General features: G+C 43.2%; 1 protein-coding gene across 1 annotated transcript in view; it reads left to right on the plus strand.

Moving 5' to 3' along the window:
• The first annotated feature begins 200 nt into the window (after positions 1-200).
• LOC143923726 (signal-regulatory protein beta-1-like) overlaps positions 201-19739 on the plus strand; it is a 28897-nt gene continuing 9358 nt past the window's right edge. Inside the window, exons 1-4 of the mRNA XM_077447539.1 lie at positions 201-527; positions 8251-8547; positions 10860-11144; positions 16549-16656. Coding sequence (XP_077303665.1) covers positions 242-527; positions 8251-8547; positions 10860-11144; positions 16549-16656 — 976 coding nt within the window. The 5' untranslated portion in view covers positions 201-241. The remainder of the gene's footprint in view (positions 528-8250; positions 8548-10859; positions 11145-16548; positions 16657-19739) is intronic.

A 19739-nucleotide genomic window follows, 5' to 3' on the forward strand; every position in this document is an offset into this window, starting at 1 on the left:
CGTGTGTACAAAGCATAAGTGAATTAAAATGTATATGTAGCCAAAACTTAAAAGTAATAAATGCATGCTGAAGAACCTGAAAGCTTTTATCACTTGCCTATCTTCACTAGGCCTAATGTTTTCTGTGTCGCCAATGGGGAAATGTCTCTACCATTCCTATTCTCATGAATTAATTCATTTTATTTTATTGCCTACAGGTCACGCTCTGCAGCTGACTGCTCCATTATCTCATCAGGCCAGAATGGGAGGTGATGTGAACATTCCCTGCTCATTCACAATTAAGAATCCTCCCATCGATCAACAATATCTTGCAATATTCTGGTATTTTCACGGAAAAGAAATTTTAAGGGTTCAGAATAATAAAGCGAGAATAAGAGATCCTCGTGTGTCATATACAGGCCGGGCAGAGGATGGAATCGCTGACTTGTCTATATCAAACATCACTATAATGGATGGAGGGATCTATAAGTGCTCCATACTGTACACCCCAAAGAGGGAGGAGAAGGGGATCAGACTAGATATACAAGGTACACAATTCAAAGTATTTAATGTACATTCATTGAGGTCATAAACCTGTTACTTATTGACAAGTGCTATTTGAGCTTTATGGATTTAGGCTTTCCACAGACAGAGATTTATCAAATGTGTAATTCAATCTAATCCCCTGAGGAGAATCAGTCTAGTGAATGCTAGAGAACTCTCTACCAACTCAACAGTTTAGCTCTGCCTAGATCAGGGGTCTCCAAACTTTCTAAACAAAGGGCCATTTTACTGTTATTCAGACCTTTGGGGGGCCAGACTGTGATCAGTGGGAGCAGAAAATGTCCAGGCATCAGAGGGAGGAATAGTGCTCTATATTTTAGTATGGGGGAGAAGTGTCTCATCATTGCCATCATTGGTATCAGTGGGAGGAACAGTGCCCTATGGGGGGAAGTGGGAGCAATAGTGCTCTATTGTTGGTGCCATTGGAAGGAATAGTGCCCCAAGGCCTGGATAAAGCCAAGCAAAGAGCCGCATCTGGCCCCTGGAAGAGCATGAGCGGTTGCCAGTTCTCAAAGAAATCCAGACATTTTTCTAACTTGCTTGATCAACTGTTTCCCTAAAAGTGGGTGGCCAGTAGTCTGCCACAGACATGGGATTCTTGCTCAGCTATTTGAAAATAGTTAACTGTTATCTTATGTATCAAGTAGCCTTAGACCCCTTTCACACCAGGGCATTTTGCAGGCGCTATATCGTTAGAAATAGCGCCTGCAATCTGCCCTAAAAAAGCTGCACCATTGTCTGTAGTGTGAGCCCCGAGGGCTTTCACACTGGAGCGGTGCGCTGGCAGGATGTCAGGGAAAAGTCCTGCCAGCAGCTTCTTTGGAGCGGTGAAGGAGAGGTGTGTTTACCGCTCCTCCACCGCTGCTCCCCATTAGGGATGAGCCGAACACCCCCCAGTTCGCTTCGCACCAGAACTTGCGAACGGCCCCCACGTTCGTTACGAACGTTAGAACCCCATTGAAGTCTATGGGACTCGAATGTTCGAAATGGAAAGTGCTAATTTTAACGGCTAATATGCAAGATACTGTCCTAAAAAGGGTTTGGGGACCTGGCTCCTGCCTCAGGGGACATGGGTCACTGCAAAAAAAAAAGTTTTAAAAACTGCCGTTTTGGCGGGAGCACTGATTTTAATGACTATTAAAGTGAAAAAAAAAAAGTGAAATATTCCTTTAAATATGGTGCCTGGGGGGTGTCTATAGTATGCCTGTGAAGTGCCACGTGTTTCCCGTGTTTAGAACAGTCCCTGCACAAAATGACATTAAACGGAAATAACAATAAAACTGCTTGCGGTTTTAATGTTATATCTGGTTCCTGCAATATGGTTGAAAATCATTCAGAAAAATGGCATGGGTAGCCCTCCCTGCCCATTATCAGCCTATTTGGGTCTTGTACGCATATTAAGGGGAACCCCGTACCCATATTAAAAAAAGGAAATGCGTGTGGCCCCCAGGCCCTATATACTCAGAACAGCAGTATACAGGCGGTACAAACAAGACTGGGACTGTGTAGGTTTGTTGTGTTAAGTTGAATCTGTTTGTAATTTTCAACTGGTACATTTTTAAAGTGTAGCTCCAGTCAAAAAAACTATTTTTAAGCTTTTTGGAAAACATAGGGAAGGGTTATCACCCCTGTATAATTTGTTTTGTCGTCCATCTTTTTTCATCTCACTTGCTGTTGTCTCCTTCCGTTTGCAAGTAGGAGATGTTTGTAAGTTGGATGTTTGAAAGTAGGGGCCTGCCCTATATTATAGCGGTATGTACTGGGTACAGAGCACGCAGACAGCACTCACTATCTCCTAACACTACTGACTGCAAGCTCTATTATTAACCACTTGACCACTGGGCACTTAAACACCCTTAATAACCAGACCAATTTTCAGCTTTTGGTGCTCTCACATTTTTGAATGACAATTACTCAGTCATGCAACACTGGACCTATATGAAATGTTTGTCCTTTTTTTCACACAAATAGAGCTTTCTTTTGGTGGTATTTAATCACCTCTCAGTTTTTTATTTTTTGTGCTATAAAAGAAAAAAGACCGGAAATTCTGCGAAAAAATGAATTTTTCTTTTTCTGTTATAAAATTTAGCAGATTAGTAATTTTTTCTTCATAATTTTTTTTTTTTTACTGGTTACATGTTTTGAGTTGCAGAGGAGGTCTAGGACTAGAATTATTGCTCTCGCTCTAACGTTCTCGGCGATACCTCACATGTGTGGTTTGAACACCGTTTTCATATGTGGGCGGGGCTTACGCATGCGTTCGCTTCTGCATGCGAGCACATGGGGACAGGGGCGCTTTAATTTTTTTTTTTTTTTTTTATTCATTTTACTTTATTTATTTTAGTTTGACATTTTTTTCCCCAAAAATATATTTTTGATCACTTTTATTCCTATTACAAGGAATGTAAACATCCCTTGTAATAGGAATATGGGGTGACAGGTCCTCTTTACAGTGAAATCTGGGGGTCAATATGACCCCACATCTCACCTCTAGGCTGGGAAGCCTGAAATAAAAAATAAAAAGATTCTGGCTTTGATCGTACTGGCGAGTTGGTAGAAGCACCGGAGGGCGGTGAGGGGTAGGGGGCGTCTATGGCTGGGTATTTCAGGGTATCACCGAGTATGGCTGGGTATGGCAATTTATGGCAGGGTACTGCAGAGTATTGGCGGGGTACTGCAGAGTATTGGCGGGGTACTGCAGAGTATTGGCGGGGTACTGCAGAGTATTGGCGGGGTACTGCAGAGTAATGGCGGGGTACTGCAGAGTAATGGCGGGGTACTGCAGAGTAATGGCGGGGTACTGCAGAGTAATGGCGGGGTACTGCAGAGTAATGGCAGGGTACTGCACTGCAGGTTACTGCAGAGTAATGGCGGGGTTACTGCAGAGTATTGGCAGGGAATTGAGGGGTTAATTTTCGGTGAGCAGCGATGTGGGCACTGCAGATGCAGCCCACATCGCTGCTGACACCGATCTCTTTCCCCTCCGCTGTACCGATCGGTACAGGGAGGAACCGGCATCATAACATGACGCCGTTTTGTTTACAAGTGATCACTCCGTCATTTGACGGAGCAATCACGTGGTAAACGGCCACTATGAGCGGCCGTTTACCGTGATCCGTGATGCGCCGGGTCCTATGGACCCGGCGGTCACGGATGCTCTCGAGTGCGCGCCCGAGCAGAATTCTGGGAGGCCGTTAATTAACGGCCTCTCAGAGTTAAACAACCGCCCTGAAGCCATTAATCGGCAATGGGCGGTTGTTAAGTGGTTAAAGATAGATCACTAGCTAGCTATATAGGTGAGGTGAATATAGTGTAGTGGTGTATACTGCGGTCAGGGCACAGACAATAACTACTACACAAGAGCAAGATAGGAAATCAGCCAAAAACGATTGGTGTGTAACTGTGTTGAAGGTACACAGAACACCCACTGCTTCAGATGCCAACACACTACACGAGGCCGCCTCAAAGGTGGCCTTATATAGTGTGGGGCATGCACTACACAGCCTGAGCTATGATTGGCCACAGGCAGGATGCCTGTGGCCAATCATGGCTCTCCTCGCTGCTGGCACTGCGATTGGCCAAGCATGCGGGGTCACAGTGCATGCTTGGCCAATCATGAGCCAGCAATGCACCGCGCCACCGCAGTGCATTGTGGTCCGCGCGCGCCACGCGAATTTTGACGCGAACGGACCAAGAGTTCGGATTTCGTCGAACGACCGAACAGCCAATGTTCGAGTCGAACGTACGTTCGACTCGAACACGAAGCTCATCCCTACTCCCCATAAATAAATAATGAAATAAATGGGGCAGCGCTGCATTACCACCGGCAAAATGCCGCTATTGCGGTGTATTGCTGGCGGTTTTAACCCTTTCTCGGCCGATAGCGGGGGGTAAAAGCGCCCCACGAGCGGCAGAAATGCGCCGGTAAAACGCCGCTAAAAATAGTGTTTTACCGCCCGCGCTATGGGCAGCGTGGTGTGAAAGGGGTCTAAAAGAAGAGGTCCAGCCTGGGTGAAAAAAGTCAGCAGCAGCTACAAATAATAATATTACATACCTGTCCAGGGAGCCCACAATGTTGGCACCCCAGCCAATCTTCGGGTCCACTCCCGGGTGCTGCCATTCCTGATGAGGGATCCCGGTATTGAAGCCTTTCTGCTTCACAGCGGGTTTCCTACTGTGCATGCGTGAAGTGCGCTGTGCTTTCTAATTGGCCCGGAGGCGAGGGCAGGAGGAACGAGGCCAAACTTCCCGAGAGATCAGGCCTCGGCCCTTTTCCCTGTCCCCCCCCCTCCAAATGGCACCGGTGGGGGGGAGGAAGTGTATAAGCGAGAGTTCCACTTTTGGGTAGAACTCTGCTTTAAGTGCATGAACGAAACTAAGTACACATGCTTTCCTACTTGCTGCAGCATTGGTCTGATTCTGCAAGCTATCCCCCACCGGCTCCAAGCCTGAGAACTGAACAATCGCTTGACTGCTAATCGTTCAGTTCTCAGCTCCACTCTGTCAGTCCTCGCTCTGCTCTCTGCTCCTCCAGCACTCACTGGAGCACCAGGTGAGAACTGCTGGCTCGGGCTCTCAGTGGTGAGTTGAAAGGCTGAGCCAGCTGCCTGTAAGGCATATGAGTGGATCCCAACATTCTTGCCGGGATACACCCAGAGTCTGGAGAGGCTCTGTAACATCAGCTGACAGCAGACTTTAGCCCGCTGTTGACTGTTCTGGGTCAGAGGAGAGCACAAGTGTACTCCTGTGACCCACATGAGTATGGGCAAAAGGGCTTTGACCATACCTCCTTTTTTTGTATTTCCTTTATTTTGTTTTCAAAAACTGCCAACTTACGACAATTGCCAACTTACAAAAATAAACAGAAAAAAGTTGTCTAGAGTATACAGTGATGTCCAAATAAAAGGACATACAATACTTCTCTTTTAAATGTTAGCTAAATAATAGGAGTGAAATGCTCATATATAAGTATCACCAGAAAACAACTTTCATTCACCAAATTAAGACCTTTACGCATCCACCTGGCTCAGTGGGGGGTTAAGGTCTGCGGGAGAAACATACCAGTATCTGGAGACCTATTTTGAGATGAGGGAACTCCAGATAAACCCCCCCCCCCCCCACATGAATGAGTAAGGAGTTCATAGTACCCCTTGTTGCTCAATCACAAAATGTAATAAAACACACACTATACAAAATTATTTTTATTAAGAAAACAAAAATGTCCTACAATAAAAATCCAACGTCAATCACATCATTCAACAATGTGGATCGATACTTAATCATGATGAACAATGTTCCAACGACATCATTAAAATGCTTGCAATACTCAAAATGATGCCACCACTGTAACTACTTCCCGCATGCTTGATGATGTCAGTGTCCAGCTTCATAACACACGCTGTAAGCAATGCAAGTGGAGGTATCTTGAGTGTTGCAAGAATTTTTATGGTTTGCTCTTTTTAATAAATTACCCTACTACGTGAACAAACATAGTGGCCCCTGCTAACAATCATTTCCTGACAGATTTTCGCTGCAAATGACAGCAACCTCACTGGCTGCTGAACGTCAACAATCTGGCCGGCGATGCTGGCTGATGTCATTGGCGACATATGACTATGACCATATATGGTCAATAAAGTCACCAGGGATCCCACAATAGATTTTTTTTTTTTTTTTTTTTTTTAAATGTCACTTTTGCTAGAGTACATCCTATAGTTATGTCACTTCACAGGCAGGTTTAATTCATCCCTCAAGCATGATCATGGAATTGTGTATTTTAGTGTTGCCATTTGAGCGTTATTAAAAGACCTGCTCACTGCTGAACTGTATATTATTTTTTTAAACGCTCTATGCACTAGTATATGTCTCCAATGGCAGTGCCCATGCCATTTTCAACCAAAAGCTTGCAAAATGGCCTTGAAAAATCCCAGAAAAAAAATACAAGATTTGGCTTCCATCGATGTCAATAGTGTTTAGGCACCATGTACGAGGTTTGAGAATTGTTTAAAGCAGTGGTTCTCAACCCTGTCCCCCCAACAGGCCATATTTTGGGAATTTCTCTTGGATAAAATAGCTGTCCAAAATATCAATCCATTGACTCTGATTAAAACCACCTGTGCAAGATATAGGAAACCCTGCAAACATGGCCTGTTGGGGGTACTTGAGGACAGGGTTGAGAACCGCTGCTTTAAAGTATTCTGCGAGCATACAGTGAACTGATTCAGTTGCACAGTTTGCTCATCATTCACTAGTTCCCTAATCATATAGCAAAGGGCTAGACAATTGAGTTCTAATTGTCCCCATATGAATTTGTTCTCCCAGATGAAACAATGGGTGTTATTTACTAAAGGAAAATCCACTTTGCACTACAAGTGCAAACTGCAAGTGCAAAGTGTACTTGAAAGTGCACTCACTGTAGGTCCGAGGGAATGCAAGGAAAATAAAAAACAGCACTTTAGCTTGCACATGATTGGAAAATAAAATCAGCAGAGCTTCCCCTCATTTCAGATCTACCTTTCAGATTTAGAGCGACTGAAATTTTAAGTGCACTTTGCACTTGTAGTTTGCACCTGTAGTGCAAAGTGGATTTGCCTTTTTGTAAATAAATTAACCCCTATGTTCTTAAAATGCTCAGGGGAATCTCTTCAAGAATCTTCCAGCAGTTTTACAGTTCCAAACTATATACCAGATTTAGTTATACCAGATTTAGTTATACCAGATTTAACAGTCCAACAGGGGATTGGGTGAATTTGTTTGTTAATAAAATAACATTAACCCCTCTGGCAAAGTCAGCTTGTGTTAAACAATGGATGCTAATAGAAACAATTACAAATTTTGAGCTCGGGAAAACCAAGGCACTTCAGAGAAACCGCAGGACATTTTAAGTGGTCACAACCAAGGAGGATTCCAAAGCACAGAGGTACCACATACCACTGTTTCAAATCGCCCATGAAAGTTGTCGCACACTAAAATAATATAATATATTTAGTTTAGCTTTTGTTTCTTCACGAATTACTAGCCTCAATAATGTTTTCATTTATTATCAGCAGAAGCTAACATGTGTGGCCCCGAATGTTATCATGGATGAATGCATTATGAGTTTTATCCTATTTTGAGAAAAACAAAACTTTGCATCCAGCTACATAATTTGAGCCAACAAAGATGAGCTACAAAATGTGTATTGATTCCTAATTAGGAAGCTAGTTTGGCCAGAGAGAATTGTTAAGTTTACTGTTAAGGTACCTCAGGCATAAGGTCCGTCTTGCCCAGTCAGACCTAATCATTGGACCAGGGAATGGTTGGCCTTTTAGGCACAACCCATGACGTAGATAACCCCCAGACTAACCAACCTCAGGGGAAGAATCAATTTTCCAAGATGGATTTTCACAGACAGTCATTATGGTACCCAATATAAGGTCAGACATGTCTGCACATGGGATAAATTTGTATGGTTGTCTTCCTTGTGCATTTTTACTCTACAATGGTTCTACAGAGAGCAACGGTACTGGCACATTTTAACTGCTTTCTTATGCCTTTGGATATCTTTAGATTAAAACATGTTTCATTAAGGTTCCCTACTTGCAGTCTACCTACACAACACTCAATTGGACATACATGATCTTTTTATGCAGGCACACACAAGCACACTCATGAAGATACAATGAGGCAAATTTTAGAAGTTTAGGCTGACGTGTTGTTATGTTACAGCTCCTCCACATATTAACATCACAGACAGAGTTGTTACAAATGAAGAGAGCTCCCTACAAAGTGTTATTTCTGGATTCTACCCAGAAGAAATTGACATTAAATGGCTTCGGGATGGGGCGATACTGGACAAGTTTAACATGGAAAAGCCCCAGAGAGACCAGGATGGGACGTACCACGTGAGGAGCTCAGTAACCCTAACTCCCACTGAGGAGGACAGAGAGCGGATCTTCTCCTGCAGAGTGCAACATGAGTCTCTTACTGCACCTCTCCAGGAAGACTTCCAGCTGGTGTATGGAGGTAATGTTATCATTATTATGTATTCTGATGTCTATTTCCAATACATCAAACAAATATACAGTGTATGTGTGTGTGTGTATGTGTGTGTATGTGTGTGTGTATATATATATATGTGTGTGTGTGTGTGTGTGTATATATATATATATATATATATATATATATATATATATATATATATATATATAATATATATTAAAAAAATAGAAATAAAAGGAGGAATAAAAAGTAGAATTATTTCCTACAGGAATCCTATATTTTTCATTCCTTTAAGAAGATAAAAAGAGGAAACCTTATTGGTAGCTCCAAGCAACATGTCCGTACTTCATAGGTTCAGTTCCATGGATTAAAAAAGAGAAGCTGAAATACAAACCTGTTGTATGACTGTGGTTGACAACCAGATCCCTGAAATTTAAAGAGTTCCCCAGATCCTTCTTTTCTGTGGTTCACCCTAACTCTGTTTAATTTTACAAATCTTCTTAAAGATGCACACTAAGTAGGGTTTCTACATGTCTATTTCACAGTTGGCAAGGAAAGAATGGCCTGCGTCAATTTAGGAACGTTTCAAATCCTGCATCATTTGGGGCTGAATCACAATTATTTGTAATGCCAGTTAAATGTTTTGACCAAATATGTTTTTTTACCAAATAGTCTCCATTTTATGTTCATCATGAGTAATCCATCCCAATATTACCATTCTTATGTATCCACTTCAACTTTAGATAAACCATGATGTGCCCTGGATGACTCTAGTTTTTCCCTAGCTAATGGTTTTACTCAACAAAAAGGGTGGTGACTCTTTGATAAGATAAGCCTTTTAAGTCCAAAATCTACAAAATACTGACGTGTAAAAATTTCTATGTTAATGTTTTACTTTTTTTAAAATGTTTTTTTTTTATATTTTTTTCAACATTTAAGCTAGAACTACAGGCAACACATTTCATTTTGGATAGAGCGGGTTATAACCCCTATCAGATTCTTTTGGATATTTGTGTTCCATTGCAGAGATTTCCCTTAACTTCCTGTCCCATAGCCAAACGGGAAGTGAGAGGAAATCCTGCAAACTAAGGGAATTCCTTTGAGACCCCCCAGGTCACCAGAACTAGGAAGATGTCCTCTCTAATATTTTTCTGAGGAGAACCCAAAATTTGGGATTTTCCTTTACTTTCAATGATAATGGTAAATAGAACAAACAGAAGGGGTGTAGCATGGTTGTAACCTCTATTCATGAAATCTGACCTGGGCACATATATCTGTAGTGTTTACTTAACTCTCTTCAAAGCTCTAAGTCCTGTGTCTTTCTGCTGCTCTGTTCTTCTGTTATCAGCATAATCATTTTCTGACAAGTTTTCTGACACAGATAAAAGCAGCTGAAAATGTTTTCCGGGGAGGTAACCTAGAGATAAATAAGCAGAAAGCGGTTCTAATCACAGCACAGCTCTGCAAGTTTCTTTGTTCCTCTGCCTATGTGCTATGATGAGTGGGGGGGGGGGGGGTGCCTTTCCTCCAATCAGCTCACACACAGTGTATGCCTAGACTCCCATCCCACTGCTGGAACAAGAAGAACAATTTCTAACACAATGTGCACTTTCTAAAGAGTTTAGAAAGCTGAAGACTGCAGATATACAAGTAAAACTTATGTAGGGGGATTTGTTCAATCTCTGTGTATCATCTGAGGCTGTTCACTTCACTGTGTATATGTGAGGGTGTGCATCCACTTTAACGGGGGGCACAGACAGCAATACATACGACAAGCATTGTAATCCCACTACACTCTATCCAAAAAATGTTTTAAAAAGTTTTCTTTCATTATACTTTGATGATGGATATGTGGGCATGTGTTCGAAAGTATGCAGGTGTGGCTGTCCTGACATTTTTTTTTTATTGCTCTTGTAAAGAGTAGCTTGAGAAATTGTGTTGTATGTATACAATGACAATGTTATCTTATATAATGGCAACCAACATTCCAATGTTTTAGTGACCTCTCATCACTGCCAATGAAAAAAATGAATCAATGTGTTTTAATATTGTGTGATTTAAATTGTAAAGCTCTACCACAATCCATGTAGATGATGAACTTACTAGAAATGTAAAGACCCCTAAATATTTTTTTTAGATATTTAAATATTTTCAGATAATATTCCATTGCAATACATCTTCATCTCTTCCAATGTATCTTATCTCACTGTAGTACAACTTTCTCAGTCGAATCTGACCTCTGCCCAGGTATAAGGGAATTCAGGGGAGGGTAAACATAAATGCATTTGGATTTATACGAAAACATTGGGATGACATATAAACCACTTGTATTGCAGATATCCCAACTGTTCAGATAATTTCTCAAGAGTTTAGGATGAATGTGGAGCAGAAGTTGGTATGCAATGTTTCTGGATTTTACCCAGAGTCCATCACTGTGAACTGGTTCTTAAATGATACCCTGTTGGAGAATGCCAAGACAAGGAGGATCAGTAGCTCAGCTATGGAATCTGTCTACCTGTTCACTCCGACAGAACAAAACTGGGGCATGGAGCTGAGATGTGTGGTAGAACATGGAACCCTCACCACCCCACATGTGGAGAGACTGCTGGTACAAGGTGCAGGTGGGTCACTGTCCTGTTTAAAGAGTAACTTCTCAAGGGCCGCAGACAGCCTCCTCAGCACTCCATCTTCATCTTCCACCCGACTGCCCCTGCTGGCATGCCTATTTAAGAGATGCCCCTTCCCCCTGCCAGCCCTTTACAGGGGATTGGCTGAGGTCCTCATAAATATTCCTAGCAGTTCCTCCTAGTCTCGAGCCACTATGTCTAGAACATTCTCCAATGTCACAGAAAACAGGGGGAGGCACTAAATAGGCTGCTAGGATGTCGAGTCATCCTGCCCAGATTCACTGAACCCTGACCCAGATTGAGAGCTCAGGCTTAGCCCTGAGCTAAAATAAATGTTCCTATACTAACAAGCCTACTCTACAAACCTACACTAACAACACTAGAGGGTGCTACAGAAGGAAGAATGCCTAAAAAAGAAAATGTAGCCATCACATCAAAGAATTAGTAAACTGCAACATAAATGTTTTGCTTTTGGGTTTAAAGGGACAATAAAGGTTCAGTTTTTTTATTTTTTTTGAAAATAACAAACATGTCATACTTACCTCCTCTGTGCAAGGGTTTTCCACAGAGAGGTCCCAATTTACTGAGGTCCCTCCGCTGCGCTCCTGCCCCCCCCCCCCCCCCCCGACGGTGAAGCGCTTCCCTGGGGACACGCGTATGGGGATTGACTCAGACAGCAGGACTCGTTGGATTTGATTCACAGCAGTGGTAGCCAATGGCTGCTATCAATCTAAGACATAAGATACCGGCGAGAGCATGTGTGCTCATTCCTTGCGCTGAAATAAAAGAGTTCAGGTAAGTATAACGAGGGCTCTGGGGTCTGCTGCACTAAAGGAGGTTTTTCACCTTAGTGCATAGAATGTATTAAAGTGAAAAACTCAGAGGGTTTACAACCTCTTTAATACTGCTTTTAAGCCCTAACAACCTTTCAGCTAACTCCTAAACCTAACCCTCAAGTCTTGACCCTAAAACTGGCTATACACTAATAGTCCTAAAAATCCTCAGTACATTTGATGGCTTGCTCAATGCCGTTCAAAGGTACTTCGAACTAACAGTTAGAATCACTCCCCAGGACACACTTAACCCCTCCCTAGCCCCCTAGTGTACAATGGTCCCAAAAATGTGTCAAAATTGTCCGATGTGTCCGCCATAATGTCACAGTCATGATAAAAATCACAGATTGCCGCCATTACTAGCAAAAAAAAAATTAATAAAAATCCCATAAAATTAACCCCTATTTTGTAGACGCTATAACTTTTGCACATACTAATCAATAAACGCTTATTGCGTTTTTTTTTTTTTTAACAAAAATATGTATAAGTATACGTATCGGCCTAAACTTAGGAAAAGGTTTTTTTTATATATTTTTTGGGGATCTTTATTATAACAGAAAGTAAAAATATAATGCATCTTTTTCAAAATTGTCGCTCTATTTTTGTTTACAGTGCAAAAAATAAAAACCACAGAGTTTATCAAATACCACCAAAAGAAAGCTCTATTTGTAGGGAAAAAAGGGCGTCAATTTTGTTTGGGAGCCACATTGCATGACCATGCAATTCTCAGTTAAAGAGACGCAGTGCCAAACCGCAAAAAGTGCTCTGGTCTTTGTCCAGCAAAATGGTTAAAAAAAAAAATTGGGGATATTTATTATAGCAAAAAGTACAACTTTTTTTCAAAATTGTCACTCTTTTTTTGTTTATAGCACAGAAAATAAAAAACGCAGAGATGATCAAATACCACCAAAAGAAAGCTCTATGTGTGGGAAAAAAAATGACGTTTTGTTTGGGTACAGCATCGCACGATCCCGCGATTGTCAGTTAAAGCGACGCAGTGCGACGTATTGCAAAAGATGGCCTGGTCATTAAGCAGCCAAATCTTCCGGGGCTGAGGTGGTTAAAGTGAAAATTTACAAATTAAATTCCATTAGTGTAGGCTAGCCTTAGCCTGGCTCTATATTAACCTTTAATCTGACTAACCCCAAAAGCTAAAATGTCTGTTGTACTGTCTGGACAACAATTAACTTGACTTACTTGATATTTTATCTCAATAGCTGGAAAAGCCCTCGGCCATCAACAATGAAATAAGCTGGGAGTAGGTGGTCCGCATACAATTCCATAAATAGTGGATTACAGATGGGAAGTCGGCTGTTTTCAGGAAACTTCTCTCTCCCACAATTTACAGTCTCTAGCTGATGTGAATGTATATTTACAGTATGCCACTTAGTGCTTTTTATATGAGTGTGTTTTAGTGTTTTAGTTTCATTTTTTGTATTTTTATAACCGGATATGCATGGTATGTAATTGTACAAAATTGTACAAAATATATACACTATAGCTTCAGTTTTACCATAGTCTACCTATAGAGACCAGGTGATAGTCACAAATGTAAACTGCTAACCCTGCAGGAGCCGCTTGGCAATTTGGGTTCTCTGCTCTGCATCTTGACTCCAAGAACAACCTCAGCCTCTCTGACACACCTGGTTGAATGAAAGTCACTGCAAGCACTTATAAGAACTTGAGTATAGATCACTTTAACTCAGCTATGAATTAGCACCAAGAAATAAATACTAGACCATTTAGTGGTAAATCAACTCAATTTATTGGTACGGGTAAGCCCTTGTACACACGGTCGGACATTCCGACGGAAAATGTCCGATCGGACCATGTTGTCGGATAATCCGACTGTGTGTGGCTCCATCGGACTGTTTCCGTCGGAATATCCGACGGACAAGGTTTTAGAGCTGGGCTATAAAACTTTCCAACAACGTGATCCGATCGGACTTTGTCCGATTGTGTGTAGAGAATTCCGATCGGACAAAGTGCCACACATGCTCAGATCAAATTCCTAGACCAAAGCTATTGGCTACTAGCCTGAATGTAGTCCCATCGTAACGAAATAACGTCATCACGTTCTGAATGATCGAATTTTCCGACAACTTTGTCTGACTGTGTGTATGCAACACTTTCGGACAAAATCCGTCTGACAAAATCCAACGGATTTGGTTGTCGGAATGTCCGCCCGTGTGTACAAGGGCTTAGAATAAATTATAGTTAAAAGTCACTGTGTAACAGCTGTAAAGGGACAGTGTTTAGCCTTAACTCTTCAGCCGGCTAGCGATGGGGCCCAGTTGTACCTTTGGTGCTTGCGAAAATAGTCCAAGTCAAGCCTACAGGCAGCAATAAGGCTACTAGGTTGCTGTAGGTCAGTTCCTAAAGGGCTCAGTCTCTATAGCAACAAATCCCAACAGCAGAAGCTCACCAGTCCCCATTATATTGCAGCTAACTATCCAGTCACAAACAGAGAATAGCCCACTCTGTGTTCTGTTCCCAGGTGACTCTTGCTGTCGGGATCCCCAAACTCAGATCTCTGGATCCCACTCATGCCTTGGCTATGCAGCAGAGATGATGCATACTGGACAGCAATGTGCACTCCCTGATCTTCCTCATAGCAAGAGAAAGCTGTGTCCTGTACAAGCCAGAAAAATCCAGCTCTTTTCCCTCCTCTTGGCAATCTCTTGCTCTAAGAAATGCAGTTCAAAAGCTCTTGAGTTGTAACTTCTGTTACTGATATAGCTTTAAACCAGTTCAGCCCCGCAGGGCAGCAGCTACAGGGAGCAGCTGCAGCCAGTGTTCCTCTCACTATTCATTCTTGGCCAAGCTTGAGGCTACACATGTCTACAGATTGTCCTTGATCCATGAAGAGACATCAGCCATCTCAGGGGAAGAACCAATCTTCTGGAACAGGGGTCTCCACATTTTTTAGTATGAGGGCTACATTGTATATTCTACCAAAATCAGTTTAATACATGAATCAATACAATTTAAATGAACAAATACATTTTACTATGAGTTTTTTAGTTGTTTTCTGTAAAAAGTATGATGTGATTCTGAACAGAGAAATAATTTCAGTAAGACAGAGCAAAAAAAAAACTCAAAATGAACTTAAGCCGTTAATGAAGGTCCAACAAACATATTTTCAGTCTGCACCTTTCTTATAAGAGTTAGCCCTTGTACATACGGTGGGATATTCCCACCGAGAATGTCCGATTGGACCGTGTTGTCGGATAATCCGACAGTGTGTGGGCTCCATCAGACTGTGTGGGCTCCATCAACACCAGTTTCGGACAAAATCCGACGGATTTTGTTGTCGGAATGTCCGACCGTGTGTACAAGGGCTAAGAGTTTCCATCAGAGTCCCCCTTATATCAGAATTCCCTTTATATCATAGTCCCTCCTTACATCAGGGCCCCCATCAAAGTCCCCCCTTTCACCATGGTTCCCATCAGAGTCACCTTTACATCAGAATCCCTCCTTACATCAGGGTCCACTTTAAATTCCCTGTACATTAGAGTCTCCTCTTACTTTAGGAACCCCATCAGAGTCCCCTTTACATCAGGGACCCCATCAGATTTCCCCTTCACATCAGTCACCCTATTAAACCAGGATACCCGCTAGAGTCCCCCCTTGCATCAGGGTCTGCATCAGAGCAGAGACTAGGCACATCAGCTGTGTGGTGGAAAACAAATCTGCATGTGGCCTGCAGGCCATAGTTTGCAGACCCCTAGTCTCAAAGACAAAGCCAGCGATGGCGGGTCTGCACAGGGCACATGCTCAGCCAGGGAAACCGTACATGCTTATGCTAAAAATCATTCTGCAGATCAATCAGAAGGCATTTGGAATGTTCTACTGCTGTGTTATATCTAATGCTGCATACACACAATCGAAAATTCGGCCAGCAAAAGACCAATGAGAGCTTTTGTTCATAAAATGCGACCATGTGTATGCTCCATCGGACTTTTGCTGGCCCAAACTTTTTTCTTAATTTTTCGGTCGGAAAAAGTTCCAATCGGACGGAAATTCCGATCGACTGTAGCAATCAGACGCTCAAAATTCCTACGCATGCTGGGAAACAATTCAACGCATGCTCGAAAGCATTGAACTTCATTTTCTCGGTTCGTTGTAGTGTTGTACGCCACCGCGTTCTTGGCGGTCGAAAGTTCCGAGAAATTTTGTGTGTATGCAAGCTAGGCTTGAGCGGAATTCCGTGGGAAAAACCATCCAAGATTTTTCCGACAAAAAATTTTGCTCGTATTTACACGGCATAAGTCTCTTCCAACTGACCTGCATGACTGATCATGTTATGCAATTTGTGCAGAGAAGTTGATTTGTAATATCTGGAGCAAAGGCAAATTAAAATTTCCCCACAAAATACAGCTTGTACTCTACGATCAGTATAAGGGTTAGAAGCTGGCTACAATGGAAACTCAAAATTATCCTCTTCTCTCAGAATTTGTATACCCCAGTTACTTACAAATATTATATATTTTTTTACTCCTGAAAATTTTGTAACTATAGAGTTTACCACAAATAAACAGCCTTTTATGTTCTTTCATTTTCAGATATGAAGGCACAGTATAAATGGCACATTGTAATTGCCAGTGTAGTGTTGGTCTTAATATTATTCGGAGTTGGAACCATTATTTTTTTATTCGGGAAACAAAAAAAAAGTAAGTAATTAAAGATGCTGCTTCTAAGAAAATATGCTGACCTGCGCAGAGTGTCCATTATACCAAGGTTGTCTTTTGATCATGTAGCAAAACAGATCCATGCAATGCGTTCATCCAGTGGGTCCACCTTGCCACTAAGTCTTTATCTTTTCCTGCCTTTCTTTTTTTTTTCATCAATCCTTTTATTGTTTACAACATTAAAAAAATACAAATAGAGTTACAAAAAGGTTAGGCGCATTTAAAACTTAAATGTCACAATCATTACAACATCGATGGATACAAGGAGTAAGCAGGGAATAATCAAAACACAAGGTATACTTGAGAATCCCCTCTAAAATGGGTACACCTTGGGCAAATCTTCAAGTTCTGAAATGATAAAGACCACATACTGTATATGTCAGATGTTGGATTATGACAATACCACTCTTAATTATTGAACAGAAACCCAATGAGGGGGCATTAGGGACAGTCCAACAAGGAACACAGGTATATCGTCATTAAGCAACGATTCCATCAGAAGAGCGTGTAAAAAGAGGAACAGGTGCCCATAAGCGGACAAAACGTAGGTGGGTAAGAAAAGAAAGATGAACAAGTTGGGACATTTGGTGGGAGAAAGGTAGGGGGATCAAGAAGACAAGGCGAAGAAGGGAAGAAAAGGGGAACAGGGTGGATCAGGTGGAGGAATGACCGTAAAGCTTGCTTGAGATGCTTCACCTTCTGGTGGGAGTTGGTAGTTAATTTATTTAGTCAAAAGTTGTTTGAAGTCATCTGTGCAGGTACATTCTATCCAAGAAAACTATGTGGATGGGAATTTAGTGTGTGTTTTTTTTTTTTTTGTTTTTTTTAAGGAGCTGGTAAGGCTTTCCATTAACCTGATAGCCACTCGTGTAATCCATTGCTAGATTGTAGCGGGTGAGGCTGATTTCCACAGTGCAGGAATACATGAACGGGTATCATTTTATTTAAATGGTGAAGTATAGTGTTTTTGTATGCCTCAATTGTGGTGTAATGCCATGTACACACGATCAGACTTTCCGGCGGACAATTCCACCGGACTTTACAGCGGAGGTCCGACGGACTTTCCAAATGAACGGACTTGCCCACACACGGAGTAAAGTTAATTTTGAACGTGACTCCAGGTATGACGGGACTAGAGAAGGAAGTCCATTTTGCCGCTATCATCAGTGAGATTGATACCTTACGAGCCCCGTCGCCTTGTATGGAATTTGAGGGTAACCCCTTAAGCCGAAAAAGCGTTGTGGGGTCCCCCCAAAGTCCATACCAGACCCTTATCCGAGCACGCAGCCTGGCCAGTCAGGAAAGGGGGAGGGGACGAGCGAGCTGTACCAGGCTGCATGCCCTCAACACGGGGGGTGGGTGCTTTGGGGGAGGGGGTAATCTGCGCCCCCCCACCCCAAAGCACCTTGTCCCCTTGTTGATGAGGAGGAGGGCCTCTTCCGCACAACCCTGGCCGTTGGTTGTCGGGGTTTGCAGGCGGGGGGCTTATCAGAATCCGGGAGCCCCCTTTAATAAGGGGGCCTCCAGATCCCAGCCCCCCACCCTATGTGAATGAGTTTGGGGTACATGGTACCCCTACCCATTCACCTGAGGGAAAAAGAGTCAATAAAAAACACACTAGACAGGTTTTTAAAGTAGTTTATTAGGCAGCTCCAGGGGTCTTCTTCTGACTTCAGGGGTCTTCTTCTGACTTTGGGGGTCTCTCCGCACTTTCCGGGCTCTTCTCCCGCTCTCCAGTTTTTCTGCCGCGCTCCCCTGCTATCTTCTTCCAGCTCTTTTACTAGCATTGGCCCGGCCTTCTGGTTTGTCATCGCCGCCGCCATCTTCTTCTCCTTCTTCCTTCTTCTCTTCTTCCGATGTTGACACGACGCTCTCTCCCGCTTTAATGTGATGGACACGCTGCGTATCCACTTATATAGGCATAAGGGGTGGGGTCACCGGGTGATGTCACCATATGACCCCGCCCCTTATTGGGTCGCAGTCCAAGCATGCCCCGGGACTATGACGTCATAAGGGACGTGATATAAGTCGATACGCAGCATGTCCACCGCATTACAGCGGGAGAGAGCATTGTGTCAACATCGGAAGAAGGAAGAAGAAAGACGGCGGCGGCGACCAACCAGAAGACGGGGCCAACGCTAGTAAAAGAGCTGGAAGAAGATGGCGGAGGAGCCCAGCAGAACAACCGGAGAGCGGGAGAAGAGGCCGGAAAGCGCGGAGAGACCCCCGAAGTCGGAAGAAGACCCCTGGAGCTGCTAATAAACTACTTTAAAAACCTAGTCTAGTGTGTTTTTTTTTTTTTTTTTTTTTTTTTTTTTTTTATTTACTTTTTTTCCCTAGATGAATGAGAAGGGGTACCATGTACCCCATACTCATTCACATAGGGTGAGGGGTCGGGATCTGGGGGCCCCCTTACTAAAGGGGGCTCCCGGATTCCCGATAAGCCTCCCTCCCGCAGACCCCGACAACCAATGGCCAGGGTTGTTGGGAAGAGGCCCCTGTCCTCATCAACATGGGGACGAGGTGCTTTGGGGTGGGGGAGCCGCAGGGCGCCCCCTCCCCCAAAGCACCCACCCCCATTGTGAGGGCATGCGGGATGGTACGGCTCAGGAGGGGGGGGGGGGGGGGGCGCTCGCTCATCCCCACTCCCTTTCCTGACCAGCCGGGCTGCTTGGATAAGGGTCAGGTGTGGACTTCGGGGGGACCCCCACACACCGTTTTTTCGGCATGGGGGTTACCCTCAAAATCCATACCAGGCAACAGGACTCGCAAGGTGTCAATCTCGCCGATGAAAGCGCTAGATTGACTTCCTTCTCTAGTCCCATCGTACCTGGAGTCACGTTCAAAATGAATGGACTTTACTCCGTGTGTGGGCAAGTCCGTTCATTTGGAAAGTCTGTTGGAACTGCATACACACGAGCGGATTTCCTGACAGGAACTGGGTCTGGCGGACTTTTGGCGGGAAGATTTAAAACATGTTTTAAATCTAGGTTCATCGGACTTTTGGGAGGAAAAAGTCAGCCGGAGCCCACACATGATCGGAATGTCCGCCGGGCTATGGCCCA

This window comes from Lithobates pipiens, unplaced genomic scaffold (assembly GCF_037356315.1).
Source record: "Lithobates pipiens isolate NorthernLeopardFrog02 unplaced genomic scaffold, aLitPip1_a1.2 Scaffold_22, whole genome shotgun sequence".
Taxonomy (NCBI): Eukaryota; Metazoa; Chordata; class Amphibia; order Anura; family Ranidae; genus Lithobates; species Lithobates pipiens.